This window comes from Passer montanus, unplaced genomic scaffold (assembly GCF_014805655.1).
Source record: "Passer montanus isolate IOZ18808 unplaced genomic scaffold, ASM1480565v1 scaffold29, whole genome shotgun sequence".
NCBI classification, from domain to species: Eukaryota; Metazoa; Chordata; class Aves; order Passeriformes; family Passeridae; genus Passer; species Passer montanus.
The window spans coordinates 8,382,180-8,396,710 of NW_024367596.1; the positions used below are offsets into that span (position 1 = coordinate 8,382,180).

The following is a 14,531-nucleotide window of genomic DNA, read 5'->3' on the forward strand; positions in this document are numbered from 1 at the left end:
ACCGGCACCGGCACTGAAACCGGTACCGGCACTGAAACCGGTACCGGCACTGCCATTGACACCGGAACCGACAATGACACTGTCACCGGTACCGGCACCGACACTGAAACCGGTACCGGCACTGAACCGGCACCAACACTGACACCGGCAGTCAGTGTTGGTGCCAGTATCAGTGGCAGTGTCGGTACCGGCACTGAAACTGGTACCGGCACCGACAATGACACCAGCACTACCACTGAAACCGGTACCGGCACCGACACTGCCACTGAAACCGACACTGACACCGGCACTGATACTGAAACCAGTACTGACATTGACGATGACACCGGCACCGACACCATACCGACATGGACACTGACACGGGCATCGACACTGACGCTGGCAGTGGCACTGGCACCGGCACTGACCCTGACACCGGTACCGGCACTGACCCTGACACCGGCCGCTGCGCTGCCAGCGGGGCTCCACCGCCCTGGCACGGGCAGCGCTGCCACCCGAGCTGGGCAGGTGAAGCAGCGCTGCTGGCAGGCTTGCCGCGGCCCCCGCAGGGCACAGACACCCGTGGGCAGCCTGGTGCCCGCCGCCTGTGCCCACACACACCCCTGCACGCCGTGTCCCTGGCTGGACGGACAGGCCGCTGCCCAAACTGGTACCCGGTCCCGCCTGGTACCCTGGGGAGCACTCTCACCCCTGAACCTGCGGGGACCCTGTCCCGGACAGGGGGTCACACCGGGCTGGGAGCTGTCGGGGCGGGATGTGCAGCTGTGCACCGCCCCGGCCTGTGCTCGCTGCCAAGGCTCTGACCACGGCTGTGCCCCCTGGGTGCGTGTGGCGTGGGCCTGGGGGTGGCATCGGGGTGCCGTCCTTTCGGTACCGGGTGTCAGTGTGCCTCCAGCAGCGCGGGTGCTGCGCTGGGGGCGTGCCCGCGTGCCGGTGCACGGCGTGCCGTGCCCCATTACCGGCCGCTGCCGGTGACCGGTACCGTGCGGCGCTGCTGTGCCCCCCGAGCGCTGCAGACATGAGCCGCTGCTTGTGTCCCTGCCTGCGTGTGCCGGTGCCCGCTGCGGGCAGCCGCATGTGAGCCCGAGCTGCGCTGCCCGTGCCGGTCCGAGCGCCGGTGCCGGTGAGGGCGGCTGCGGGTGCCTTTGCGGCTCTCCGGGGGTGCAAGCGGCGGTGCCGGTGCCCGTGCCGGTGCCGGTGCGGAGCTCCTCCCGCGCGCACGGCGGTCACCCCGCCGGGCCGGCCGGGCCGAGCGGAGCTGAGCGGTGCCACTGGGCTGGGCACCGGGGTCGCCGCTCCAGCTCCAGCCCCTCCCGGCCCCCGTCGCCCCCGCCCGGTGCCTGCGGTCCGCGCACCGCCGGGCTCAGCCCCTGCGGCTCCATCCCTCCGGCGCGGCCCCATCGCCGCCCGGCCCCATCCCTGCCCAGCCCCGGTGCCGGTCTCGGCGGCAGCGCGGCCCGGGCGGGGAGCGGAGCTAGGCGGGAGGCGGCCCGGGATGGCCAGGATGAACGTGGCCCTACAGGAGCTTGGACACGCCGTGAGTGCCCGGGGCAGCGGCGCGGCAGGGAGGAGGGCAAGAGGAGGGGGGACGGGGGACAGCGGCGAGGGGCTCGGCGAGGGGGACAGGAGGGGGTCGGGGCACAGGAGAGCCCCGGGTTGGAGAACTGAAGGAGCTGGAAGGGCTGCGGGGGCTTCGGGAACCAGAGGGAGGGAGGGAGGCGGGGGGGACTGGTGGATTACAGGGGGCAGCGAGAGCCTATGGGATGCAGGGGCTGCGTGGTGCCGGGGCTAAGGGAACTGAGTGGCTAGAGGGTCCTGTCCCCCATGGTGGAGGAAGAGGGACCCCCTCCAAATCCCTGCCTGGGGTTGGACAGAGGGAACTGGGGTGGCTCAGCCATGGCCCCACAAACCCCACTCCACTGAGTATGGTAATGTTGTCATAGGGTGAGCCCCAAGACAGCACCTCTGAGGGGGCAGGGGGCCCTGTCCCCATGGGTCTCAGCCCTACAGAGGGGGTAGGAGGAGCCCCAGAAATAGGCTCCTGCTTGAGGATGCCACAGAAGATGCTGGAGAGGGGGTGCTGGCTATTGCCGAGGATGAGGACCACCCAGGAGAGGAAAGGAGCATGTTGAGGAGAGCTGGGTGGTGGGGGGGCCAGGCTGGCCAAGCTCCTACAGGATGCTGAGCAATCCTTCCTAATGCCAGCATCTTGCAGGAGCCCGACTTGGTGGGGGGCTCCTGCCATCTCCTGCCAATCCCACCCTCCTGCTGCAGCCCTTGGCAGTGCCCCCTCCTCATCCCAGCAGTGTGGCAGTGGGCAGAGCTGGGCATGAGGCACTCTGCTTGCTTTCCCCCTGCCCATCATCCATCCCACCCCAGCTCCTTCCCGCCCCATGACACCAACCCTGCAGGCTGGGCATTCACTTTAGTCTGCAGCACAGACTGGAGGATGAGCTGCAACCCACCCAGGCTTTAACTCTGAAGCCTAAGGATAGCTCACAACCAGCGGCACTGCTGATTCTCTTCCACCAAAACCTCCAGCATTTTCTTCTAGCTTATCCCCCCCACCAATGCTGCTGGCTCAACTCCACTACCTCCCTCTTGGCTGAGTCCTCAGCAGCCCTCACGGCTGGATCTGTGCAAGCTGCCTGGCAAGGCCAGGAGTGAGGGGGACCCTGCCCTGCTGGCTGGTACACACTGCAGTGCCCCTTCTCCCCTTGCACACTCTGTCCTGCATCCTGGTCACCCCCAGAGCCACGATGGGGCTGGAAGCACTTCCAGATGTTTCAGACCGGTGCACATCTGCATGGAAAGTTCCAGTCAGGGGAGGAGGGGTGAGACAGCAGTACTAGGAAACCGTTGCCTGGTGACGGGGACCATGTCTCCGTGGCGATGTGTCACCTGTCGGCAGGGCTGATGCCATGGCTATGCAGAGGGATGCTCCGGTGATGGCCCCCCAAGCCCCTCATTAGCAGCTCTCCCCAAGCTCTCCAGGGCCACACAGGGCTGGGGACAACCTCTGGGGGAGGCCCAGGCACACTGAGGGGGGTCAGGGGCTGCTTCAGCCCCACTGTGTACTCACTGAGCAGGCACTCGGCCCTGCCATAAGAGCCAGAGGGTGTGGCAGGGCGGGGAACAGCCACCCCCACGCCCCTGCCCAGCCCGCTCCCTCCCTCAGCAGATGCCCAACTACAAGCGTGCCACGCTGCAGGACGAGGAGGGGCCGGAGCCAGCGGGGGATGGCAGCGCCTCTCCCGACAGCGTGGAGGTGAGGTCTGCCCTGGCTCCTCCACCCTTCCCCTCTCCATCCTCTCTAGCCCCGTCCTCACCCTCTGGGGCCTGCCTGCAACCGAGCGGGCAGTGGGAGCAGGGTTGGGAGCCAAGCCAGACATGGCCGTCCCCAGGGATGTGCTGGGAGTCAGCCAAAATGCAGCACAGAGTGTGCCTGGACGATCGTCCTTCCTTGTGGCTTGCGGGGGGCTGCCAGCACCCACCACCAGCTTGCCAGGGCTGGTGGGGAGGGATGCCCTGGTCCTCACTCCTCGTGCAGCCACGCCAGGCACTGGGGAGTGGCAGGGAGGGAAGGGGGGCAGTGATGTTCGGCCCCCCATGGTGCGATGGCAGGTCCTGCCCCTGCCCAGGTGGGGTTCCGGAAGGGGCCGGGGACGCTGCTGAGCCGCCTGGCCTCGCGCAGCCAGCTGGAGCTGGTGCTCTGCGCCATCGCCGTCTCCCTGGCCCTGCTGCTCAGCGTCGCCATCGTCACTCTGGCCATTCAGTACCGCAGAGGTAGGGAGACTTGCCAGCGGTGTCCCCACACCCGGGAGGATGAGGAGTGGTGGTTCAGCCCAGGGTACCTGCTCCAGGTGCTCTGCCCATCCTGGGGTACAGACAGGGCTTGGCCCCGCTCCGTGCCTCGGTTTCCCCCAGTACACTCGCCCAGCCCCAGGCATGCCTTCCCTGCCAGATCCCTCTCACAGCACGTGCCTGACGGATGCCTGTGTCCGGGTGGCCAGCAAGATCCTGGAGGCCCTGGATACAGAGATGGACCCGTGCCAGGACTTCTACCAGTACTCGTGCGGGGGCTGGATTAAGAGGAACCCGCTGCCCAACGGGCGCTCCAAGTGGAGCACCTTCAACAGCATCTGGGACCAGAACCAGGCCATCATGAAGCATCTCCTAGGTGGGCACCAAGGGGTCGCAGACACTGAGGGGGTGACCCCCGTGTCACTGGGGCTGACCCACAGCCTCCCACAGAAAACGCCACCTTCAACTCCAGCAGCGAGGCAGAGCGGAAGACACAGCGGTACTACCTGTCCTGCCTCAAGGAGCAGAGGATAGAGGAGCTGGGCTCCCAGCCCCTCATGGAGCTCATCGACAAGGTGGGCAGACACCCACACGTGAGCTGAGCTGGCAGGGCTCAGCCCAGCACATCTCTTGCTTAGCTCTTCATATAACCAGGGAGGGAGTAAACCTTGGGGATGCACCCCATCCGTCCCTGAGGTGCTGGGTCTGTCTGCTGGCAGATTGGGGGATGGAATATCACTGGCTCCTGGAACCAAACCAGCTTCATGGAGGTACTCAAGAGCGTGTCAGGCACATACCGGGCAACCCCCTTCTTCACGGTGTATGTGGGTGCAGACTCCAAGAGCTCCAACAGCAACATCATCCAGGTTGGCACCTTGGCTCCCAGGGGTGGCAGACACCGGGGGACACCAGAATGTCTACACTGCCCCTCTCTCCCCCCAGGTGGACCAGTCGGGGCTTTTCCTCCCATCCCGGGATTACTATCTGAACAAGACTGCCAACGAGAGGGTGAGGCTGGGTGCTGGGCATGCTGCCAACAGCAGTCAGGGGAAACCCATGGCAATGGGGTGCGAGCAGCACTGGGACACACCTGGCATCTCCATCCTGCCTGTGGGGTGCCCACCCAGGGAGGTGGGATGAGCTGTGGTTGGCACTGAGGCAGGGCTTGGGGTTCCACAGGTTCTGGCAGCGTACCTGGACTACATGGTGGAGCTGGGCACACTGCTGGGGGGCACCCCGGAGCCCACGCGCCTCCAGATGCAGCAGGTGCTGGAGTTTGAAACCCAGCTGGCCAACATCACCGTGCCCCAGGCTGAGCGGCGGGATGACGAGAAGATCTACCACAAGATGAGCATTGCCGAGCTGCAGGTGGGCATGGCCCAGAGCAGCCTGGGGACACCCTTCTGGCACATATGGGGACTTGTCCAGAGGGCACCAAGGGGTCTGTGTCCATTGCTGTCCTCGCTCTGGGACACCCTGGGCAGCCCCATCTGCTGTGGGACATGCACTGCGTGTTGAAGAGCAGTGCCCACCCCCCAGTTGTTACCATTTGGGGGAAGCTGCCAGCTTGTATTGTGGGGTCCAGGGGTCCCCTCCTTGTCCTGCAGCATTAAGAGCAGCAGGAGGGGCACAGAGAAGGATCTGGAGTGGTGAGGGACTTTGAGTCCCTCCCACAAAACACAGTTCCTGCCCCAGGAATTGAGCATGCTGAGCAGGATGCAGCATTGCTATGCCAACCCCCTGGTGCCACTTTGCTGTGTCCCCTCCAGCTGCTGGCGCCTGCCATTGACTGGCTGGATTACCTTTCCTACGCCCTGGCCCCTCTGGAGCTGGCGGACACGGAGCCTGTGGTGGTGTATGGGGACACCTACCTTCAGCAGGTCTCTGACCTCATCAATGACACTGACAGGAGGTGAGGCTCCTTCATGTCCCTGGCTGTGGCCCCACGGCAGGGACACATTTTGGGCTCATCAGTGTCTTGAAGTCATAGACCGTGTGAGCTGCAGCATCTCTCTGCCCCCGCAGCATCCTGAACAATTACCTGATCTGGAACCTGGTGCAGAAGACAGCCTCCAGCCTGGACCAGCGCTTCGAGACAGCCCAGGAGAGGCTGCTGGAGACACTCTATGGCACCAGGAAGGTAACACAGAGCCCTGGGATCAGACCCCCCCCACACTCAGCCTGGAAGCAGCCAGGACCTCCTCTGTCCTTCAGATGCCCTTGGGATGCTAAGACCTGGATGCTTCAGCAGGAACCCAGGGATTATCTTCTGGGATGGGGGTTTTGCTGCTGCCTATCTCCCCTCTGATGAGGGAGAGCCAGCCTGGGTGAAGGCAGGGGAGCAGGGGAGTGGGCTGAGGGTTTCATGGACCCTCATCTCGCTCCCACAGTCCTGCACGCCCCGCTGGCAAACCTGCATCTCCAACACGGATGACACACTGGGCTTTGCGCTGGGCTCCCTCTTCGTCAAAGCCACCTTTGACCGGGACAGCAAGGCCATCGTGAGAATACTTCTGTCCCCATCCCCTCCCCATCACCATCCCTGGGAATCCCAGTTCCGTCCAAGCCCCAGGGCTGGAAGGGAGGGAGCTGGAAAATCAGACCCCCGGGGAGGTTGTACCCTGTCCACCCTGTCCCCACCGAGGCATTGCGGGGGGTAGGGGCCCTTCATTCCCTCCCCTCCCCAGGCTGAGGAGATGATCAGCGAGATCCGTGCAGCCTTCGAGGTATCCCTGGACCAGCTGGACTGGATGGACGAGAAGACCAGGCAGGCTGCAAAGGAGAAGGTGACCCCAGGGAGGGAAGTGGATGGGAAACCTCACTCTGTCCATATAAGCCCCCCCAATCTCACTGCTGGGGCCTCTCCCCATGCAGGCGGACGCCATCTATGACATGATTGGCTTCCCTGACTTCATTCTGGACAACAAGGAGCTGGACGATGTCTATGATGGGGTAGGGGGCACCCGGCTTGTGGGGGAGAAGCTTGGTCATGCCAAGCTTGGGGGGTTCCCACTGCTGAGCGATGTCCCTATTTGGGACATTATGCAAAGCCACCCAAGCACTGAGTTCATCCTGGCCATGGTGTGGGGAACCACCTCAGTTTCCTCATCCCTCCTCTTCCTCACCAGTACGAGGTCTCTGAGGACTCCTTCTTCCAAAACATGCTCAACTTCTACAACTTCTCTGCCAAAGTGATGGCCGACCAACTCCGGAAGCCCCCCAACCGCGACCAGTAAGGGGTGGGCTAGGGCGGGGAGGAGGGGAGGTGTGATCCTGGGTGGCACTGGCTCAGTGGGGAGGAGGTCACCCTCATGGGGTAGCACAGCACACGAGGTCACCTGTGGTAGCACAGGTCACCTGTGGTAGCTGTAGCTTATCCCCAGGCAAGGGGTAACAGCATGGAGGAAAAGTGTCAGCCTTGGGCAGTGGCACAGGAGGAGGCTGGGGCTGGGGTGAGAGGGACACACCCCTGCCTGTACCCTGTCCCACCTCCCTGCCAGGTGGAGCATGACCCCACAGACTGTCAATGCCTATTACCTGCCCACCAAGAACGGGATCGTCTTTCCTGCTGGGATCCTCCAGGCTCCCTTCTACGCCCGCAACCACCCCAAGTGAGTCTGGCATGGGGGCCACCTCCTGGAGCCACGGGTTGGATCAGGGACAACATGCCACAGAGTCCCCCCACAGTCATAAATAAAAGCCCTGAAGGGTTTGAGTGTCCCTCAAGGCTTTACATGCTGCAATCAAGACCGCCCGAGTCCCCTTAGGGCCACCAGTGTCCCCAAGAGGAGTGATTCCCAGCAGAGCGTCACTGGGTGCCCAGACAGAGATGGGGTGGCTGCAATGGCATCATTAACACATCCTGTACTTACCTGGTTCTTTCCCGTGGCCCCACAGAGCCCTTAATTTTGGTGGCATCGGCGTGGTGATGGGGCACGAGCTGACCCATGCGTTTGACGACCAAGGTGAGAGCACACAGGCAGCGCTGGCCCTGACCCCTGTCACCTCCCTGTCCCCCCCAGCCCCTGCCCCTGGCATGGGGAAGAGGTGCCCTGGGTGCACAGGGGTCCCGCTTTGCCATCCATTGCATCATGTGTGCTCGTGCCCCCCTGGCCACCCCCTTCTATCGTCCTGTCTCCCCAGGTGCCACCTGCTGATACCTTCCCCCGGCTTCTCTGTGCAGCTTTCGCTTCATCCGCTTGGTGAGGACACCGTGTCTGCAGCCCCAGCCCCCTCCCCATCCTCCTCCCTCCAGGGCACGGGATGGGTCCCTCTCGCATCCACTCTGCTTTGCACCTTCACCTCAGCCCCGGAGCCGACATGGGGTCAATGAGGGAATGTGGGGTCACAGCTCTGGGCTGGGACAGCGGGAAAGCACTGGGGGATGCCTGGGGACCCGAGCGCATGGCTGAGCCCCGGGCAGAGCCTGCCCACAGCAGGGGCTGGAGGATACCTTCTCCCCTGGGCGTGGACCCAAGGTGCCAGGTCCCCCTGGCATCCCCCGGTGCCCATTCCCCCACCACACCCCATTCTGCTTTGGGAACCCCTACAACTGAGGGGCTGCAGAGGGATGGCTTCCCCACGTCCCACCCCAACCCACGGCTCGGTCCTGCAGGACGGGAGTACGACAAAGAGGGAAACCTGCGGCCATGGTGGCAGAACTCCTCCCTGGAGGCCTTCAAGAACCGGACGGCGTGCATGACGGAGCAGTACGGCCGCTACACCGTGCACAGCGAGAAGGTCAACGGGCGGCAGACGCTGGGCGAGAACATCGCCGACAACGGCGGGCTCAAGGCAGCCTACAACGTGAGTGCCGCCATCCGGAGGGGACACGAACTGTCTGTCCCTTCCCGGAGCTTCAGGCCAGCTCTCCCGCAGGCTTACAAGTCCTGGCTGCAGAAGAACGGGGAGGAGAAGCGCCTGCCAGCCCTGGGGCTCACCAACCACCAGCTCTTCTTCGTGGGCTTTGCGCAGGTAGGGCGGAGCAGGATGATGGGCTCCCCGTGCCTCCCTGGCTGCTCGGAGCCGCCCCGCAGCTCCCCGTCCCGCACCGGGGGGTGCTCTGTCCCATCCCTGAGGCCGCTCCGCTCCGCCAGGTCTGGTGCTCCGTCCGGACGCCCGAGAGCTCCCACGAAGGGCTGGTGACCGACCCCCACAGCCCCGACAAGTACCGCGTCATCGGCACCCTCAGCAACTCCCGGGACTTTGTGGAACACTTCGGCTGCCCCCTGGGCTCCCCCATGAACCCCGGCAAGCACTGTGAGGTGTGGTAGGGACGGGGAGGGTGCTGGGGGCAGAGGTACTCTGCTGTGCTCCCCCTCCCCAGACCTCTGGAGCTGGCCAGGGGCAGAGAGCAGTCCCCCGCTGTGCTCACACTGCACACCCCACTGTGCACCCTCCCCGGCACACACGGCCCCGCACCAGGCACCCACCGCAGCCGCACGCACGCCTCGGGGCTGGGCACGGCCGGCAGAGAGGCTGCAGCAGCCCCAAAACGCAGTTCTGCCCCCCAGCCTTGATGTGCTTGAGTCGGGCCCAGCTCAGCGTCCCCTGCGCTGCGTCCCCCCCTCGGGCGGGCAGGTCAGCGGGGGCCCGGGGAAGGCATCCGAGCCACGATCCCCCCGCTCCTGCCCCCAGCCCGCCGGAGATGGAGGCTGGGGGCCGCCCGGCTCCGCGCTTCCCGTGTCCCCTCCCGCTCCAGCTTGGCTTCCCCATCCACCTCTGCTGGGACCAGCGGGCGGCGGCGGGGACTCTGGTGCCTTCAGCTGTGGGTGGCTGTCGCCAAGTTTATTTAACGATTAAAAGCAGTTTCCACTTACTCCAGCAGCTCCGGGTGCTTGGCGGCGCCGGGGCGGGGGGAGAGGCGGGATCCGGGCGGCGCTGGGGGGTGACTGCAAGGCCGGGGCCGCGGGAGGCGAGGCACCCGCCCGGGGAGCGGGGCCACCTGCCCGCCTGGACGTTCCCTGAGGGAAGCGACGCGCGGGGGAGAACACAGCAAGGCTGCTGGGGACGAGTCAGAGCCACGGGAGCTCCCTGCCTGCCCCGAGCCTGCACTCCGAGCTCCGGGCCCCCCCCGCGGCCGGTCCCGTCCCGCACAGCGCGGCCGCAGCCCCACGGCACGGCCTCCCGAACCCCCGGCACCGGGACCCCGCGGGACTCCCCGGCCGCGGACAGCGGCGCTCGCAAAGGCTGCTGGGAGTCGTGGTTCTGCCTGCGGACGACGCAGGGCATGACAGGAGCTGTAGTTCAGCGTGAGGGATGCTGGGAGGGGTAGTTCGGTCACGGCAGGCCCGGCGCTTCACGGCGAGGGCTGGACTACATTTCCCAGGAAGAAGCGCGGCAGGGCCGGGGTCCGGCTCTGGGCGCCTCGGGGGTACGGGGGCATCGGGGCCGGGCGCGGCGGCGGGGCCGGGCCGGGACCGAGCGGGGGCTGGGCCGGGACCGAGCGGGGGGCCGGACCCGGCTGGGAGCCTGGGCCGGGCCCCGGGCTGGGTCACGGGTGCTGGGCCTCGGCCCGGTCCCGGGTGCGGCACTGGGCCCCGGCCGGGCCCGGGATGCAGGGTCGAGGCGGGTGCCGGGCACCCGTGGGTGCTGGAGGTGAAGTGCCCCCGTGGGCAGGCTTGGCCCTGGGGCGGCAGAGCGTGGGGACAGGGGCGGAGGAGCATCCCTGCCTTGGGGTCAGAGGCAATGAGACAGAGCACCGGGGACAGGGATCCAGGGACACCCGTGCCTCCAGAGCAGGGCCACGGGGATGGGTGACACGCTCCCTGTCATGGGTGACACGGCCCCATTCCCCAGACAACGTGCTCACCTTGCAGGCGTTGTCGCCCAAGCCTGGCACCATGGACAAACCCATCACGCCGGGGGAGCTGCTGTGTCTGGGCTCCAGCCTCGCCTTCTCTGGCCTCTTCTACTACCTGTACAGGAGGAAATCCAGAGTCGTGGCACGCATACAGGTAGCCCTGTCTCTTAGATGCTCTTTCCTGTCTCTTCCCTGCTGCCCTCCACGCTTTGATTTGGGTGCACACCCTGGTGCCTGCAGCCTGCTCCATCCTCTGGTGACTTTGTGACACGCAGATCTGAGCAGGCCACATCCTGCAGGCCAGAGATCCCCACAGAGCCTTTCTTGGCCTACTCACTGCCCTGTCCCTGCCCATACTCACACTCAGTCCGTGCTCTTCCAGGAGGCCCCAAAGCTCCAGGTCGATGACAATTTGCCAGCCCTGGTGTCTGCAGCTGAGGGACGCTGCCTGCCCTATGTTGCCCTGGAAGGTGAGGACACACTGTGCCCTGCACGAGGGACAAGGGCCAGGATCTCCCCTTCTGGCCGTGACACATCCCTTGTCCTTAGGCATCGTGCTGCCAGCCCAGGCTGCACTGACCAGCCACTACCATGAGGGGCTGCAGGGCGTGATCCAGAAACTGCTGCTGAAGGAGCATCGGCTGATCTGGAACAGCTTGGCCCGCAGCTGGTGAGTGATGAGAAGGGGCCGCAGGAGGGGGCTTGCAGTCCAAACCCCATTGTCTGGGGCCACGTGAGAGGCAGAAAATAACTTGGTTTTAGACTTTAGTCCCTATGCTTAGCTCAGCACTGAGAGCTCAGAGCTTTGCTGTGCTGTGGCCAGCAGGAGCGGGGCAGTGACCATCCCCTGGTACTCAGCACTGCTGAGCCACACCTCGGGCCCTGTGCCCAGTTCTGGGTCACTCAGCTCAGGAAGGCACTGAGCTGCTGGAGCAGGTCCAGAGAAGGGCAGCTGGAGCACGTCTCATGAGGAGCAGCTGGGGGAGCTGGGGATGTTTAGCCTGGAGGAGACTCTGGGGTGGCCTTACTGCTCTCTCCAAGCCCCTGAAAGGAGGCTGTAGCCAGGTGGGGATCAGCCTCTTCTCCAGGCAACCAGAGACAAGACAAGAGGAAATGGCCCCAAGCTGTGCCATGACAAGACAAGCTGTGCCAGGGGAGGTTTTGGTTAGAGATTAGGAAGAACTTCACATGGAGGATGATTAGACGTTGGAATGAGCTGTCCAGAGAGCTGGAGGCTTCACCACCAGGGGGGCGGTGGAGCTGACATCCTTGAGGTGTTTAAGGAAAGACTGGACATGGCATTTAGTGCCATGGTCCAGCTGACAGGCTGACGCTCAGGCACAGGCTGAACGTGATGATCTCAGAGGTCAGCCTCACTGATTGTGTGATTCTCCACACCTAACCCTCTGCCCTGGCAGGAGCGAGAGCGAGCGGGTGCTCTCAGAGCAGATCTACACGGTCCCCTTCGTGCTGGCCTCGCCGGGCCCCGAGGCAGCCACGCAGGTGAGTGTGGACAGCCCGCTGCAAGCCGTCTGCCTGCCCCTGGAGATGGTGTACGAGCGCTTCCAGCAGCCATCCCACGGCTTCCGCGACCTGCTGGGCCAGTACCTGATCGGGGAGAAGCCCAAGGGCATCCTGGAGACCGAGGAGATGCTGCGGGTGGGGGCCGGCCTGACGGGCATCGGGGAGCTGTCCCTGCAGCCCGACGGCTCCCTGCACCTGCAGCCGCCGGCGCAGGGAGGCGAGTTCTTCCTGTGCCTGGGGGACTGGCAGACGGTGCTGTCGGAGCTGGAGTCGGCCAGCGGGCTCTGGAAGGGGGCAGCGCTGCTGTGCGCGGCCGCGGGGCTGGCCGTGCTCCTGCACGCCCTGTGCCGCGCCTACCGCCGCTCCCGCCCCAAGCGGCCGCGGGAGGAGGACAAGGAGCTGGACGGGGAGGAGGAGGCGGCGGAGCGGGCGCCCGAGGACTCGTGCGTGGTGTGCCTGTCGCGGCCCCGCGAGTGCGTGCTCCTGGGCTGCGGCCACATCTGCTGCTGCTTCCGCTGCTTCCAGGCCTTGCCCACCCGCCTGTGCCCCATCTGCCGCGGGCCCATTGAGCGCGTGGTGCCCCTCTACCAGGCCTGAGAGCACTGGGGGTGCCCAGGGAGGGGCAGCGTGAACCGGCCGAGCCCGGGGCCTGCAGAAATCTCAGCTGTCTCCTCACGTGCAGCTGTGCAATTCCTTTTGGGAGGGAGGGGCCTTGGTGCGCCCTTCAATCTGTTTTGGGGGAGTTACAGCCTCCTCATCCTCCCTTTGTCTGCCAGAAGGACCCCCCTTAACATGAAGGCTTGGGGAAAATCTACACAATGCCTGAGCTGAGGAGCCGAGACCCCAGCCCCACACTGGGGCACTACTTTGGCTGCCAGCTATTGGACTTGTGTCTCTTTCTGAGCCATGACCTCCTAAAAGCCACACAGGGCTTCTCCCTTGTGGCTTTTTTCTAGTGTGTGGATTTATGGGGAAGATTATGAGGGCAAGACCAGGGCTGGTGGGACACAGCAGACACCCAAACTCCCCTGATCCCCTGCAGTGACATACCTCAGTGCCACCTTTGTCCTGCCACCCCAATCCATGTGCCTCCAGCCACTGCCCAGATGACACTGGGGACACCCGGGGGCTGGCAGTGATGAGTCCCTTTGCCAGCTGCTGTATCACCAAGATGGGAGCTGTGTCCCTCTGTCACTCTCTGCAGGAAGAGCAGCTTTAGAGTGCCACAGAGCCTGCCCTCGTGTCCAGCCCCGCTGCACCCAGCTGTCCTGCTGACCTCCCAGACGGGACTGGGTGTGGGAATGACTTGCAGTGGTGTGTGGAGTGATAAAGCCAAGGAGCTGAGCTTGGCCTCCCCTCTTCCTTTGCGCCGTTACGCTGGGGCTGGGTGGGTGCTGGAGCCAAGGCTCTCCCCCTGGAGGGGTGGGCACCGCTGCCTCCCCTCCTTCCTCATCCAAGGAGCTGGCCCAGGCTGACAATGGAGCCCAGGTGCATCTCCTCCAGCTGCAGCCCGGGATGGGGGGTGGCAGGACACACAGGACCGTTGCCAAGGTGATTGTGCTCCTCGGGTCTCCATGGCAACTGCTCCCCTGGACTGCTCCCCATCACTGCCTGGCTGCAGTTGCCCAGGCAACCCACGGGCTCTCCTGGCTCCTGCAGCTTTGGGGCACCCAGGGTTTGGGGGTGGGGGACAGTGCTGGCAGGCCACTGTCATCCAGGCAGCAGTGTTGGGATTGGAGGGGGATGATGTGCCCCCTCCCCAGGGCAGTGGCCACAATTGCAGCCAGGCTGGGAGCTTGCTTGGGGCAAAGGTAGCTTGGCAGGGCTGCCCCCAGGACTCACAACCAGACAGGAGGCCCCAGAGGACCCCATAAAGCCTCCTGGGACCCACATGCCTTTTTGTGGGGATGTGTAGGGGAGTTCTTTTCCCCCACCCCGCCTTTTTCTCAGCCCAGCCTCTTCCCTGGGCTGCAGACTGAGCAGTGGGGCCCAGATTCCCCCTCTCACTCCCCCCCCAGCACCGGGCATCCCCCCCGCAGCAGGAGGGATTTCGGGAAGGAGATAAATACCAGATGGGAGAGGGCCGGGCTGCCAGGAACACACTCCCTGCATGCCAAGAGCTGCTGGCGCGAGTGGGCGCGTGGGCCGGGGAGGGCGGGGGTGCCCCTGCTCCCCGAGACTGCTCACCTCGCTCCCCTGGGCCCAGCAGCCAGGCAAGGATGGGACAACAGATGGGGTCTGCAGCTCCCCACCCCCTTTGCCCCCAAAGGTGCCAGGGCAGGGAACACATCCCTTGTGCTGACAGCAAGGAGGGAGGCTGCCCCTCCCAGAGCCTTACTCTAACCCCAGCCGGCTCTCTGCCACTGCCAGCAGGCCCCCAGCCCAGCAGTGGCCTGGCTGC

At 65.0% G+C, this 14,531-nt stretch overlaps 2 protein-coding genes across 7 annotated transcripts; both read left to right on the forward strand.

The window, feature by feature from the left end:
- Positions 1–1,443: 1,443 nt before the first annotated feature.
- Positions 1,444–9,622, forward strand: ECE2 (endothelin converting enzyme 2). Of its 6 annotated transcripts, none has more exons than XM_039713635.1 (19): positions 1,444–1,537; positions 3,182–3,268; positions 3,625–3,786; positions 3,978–4,180; positions 4,255–4,379; positions 4,524–4,670; positions 4,747–4,812; positions 4,984–5,172; positions 5,574–5,716; positions 5,830–5,944; positions 6,195–6,305; positions 6,492–6,590; positions 6,679–6,756; positions 6,933–7,036; positions 7,305–7,415; positions 7,702–7,769; positions 8,420–8,610; positions 8,683–8,778; positions 8,901–9,622. In XM_039713635.1, exons 2-19 carry the CDS (start codon positions 3,240–3,242, stop codon positions 9,075–9,077), a joined length of 2,214 nt encoding a protein of 737 aa, XP_039569569.1. In that variant the 5' UTR covers positions 1,444–1,537; positions 3,182–3,239; the 3' UTR covers positions 9,078–9,622. The 6 variants fall into 6 exon arrangements, with proteins under 6 accessions (XP_039569569.1, XP_039569571.1, XP_039569568.1 ...); XM_039713637.1 differs by having other exon boundaries at positions 4,014–4,180; XM_039713634.1 differs by having other exon boundaries at positions 1,450–1,537; positions 3,642–3,786; positions 3,965–4,180.
- Positions 9,623–10,188: 566 nt separating this feature from the next.
- LOC120504279 (mitochondrial ubiquitin ligase activator of nfkb 1-A-like) lies at positions 10,189–13,474 on the forward strand. The gene is made up of 4 exons (XM_039713639.1): positions 10,189–10,760; positions 10,989–11,076; positions 11,156–11,276; positions 12,025–13,474. Exons 1-4 carry the CDS (start codon positions 10,359–10,361, stop codon positions 12,725–12,727), a joined length of 1,314 nt encoding a protein of 437 aa, XP_039569573.1. The 5' UTR covers positions 10,189–10,358; the 3' UTR covers positions 12,728–13,474.
- Positions 13,475–14,531: the final 1,057 nt, after the last annotated feature.

Coding starts and splice junctions, on each gene's coding strand:
- ECE2 (XM_039713633.1), top strand. CDS start 1,496: ATGGCCAGGATGAACGTGGCCCTACAGGAGCTTGGACACGCC. Junction 6,306..6,491: donor ACCGGGACAGCAAGGCCATC/GTGAGAATACTT, acceptor TCCCCTCCCCAG/GCTGAGGAGATGATCAGCGA. Junction 6,757..6,932: donor TGGACGATGTCTATGATGGG/GTAGGGGGCACC, acceptor CTTCCTCACCAG/TACGAGGTCTCTGAGGACTC.
- LOC120504279 (XM_039713639.1), top strand. CDS start 10,359: ATGCAGGGTCGAGGCGGGTGCCGGGCACCCGTGGGTGCTGGAGGTGAA. Junction 11,077..11,155: donor GCCCTATGTTGCCCTGGAAG/GTGAGGACACAC, acceptor CCTTGTCCTTAG/GCATCGTGCTGCCAGCCCAG. Junction 11,277..12,024: donor AACAGCTTGGCCCGCAGCTG/GTGAGTGATGAG, acceptor CTGCCCTGGCAG/GAGCGAGAGCGAGCGGGTGC.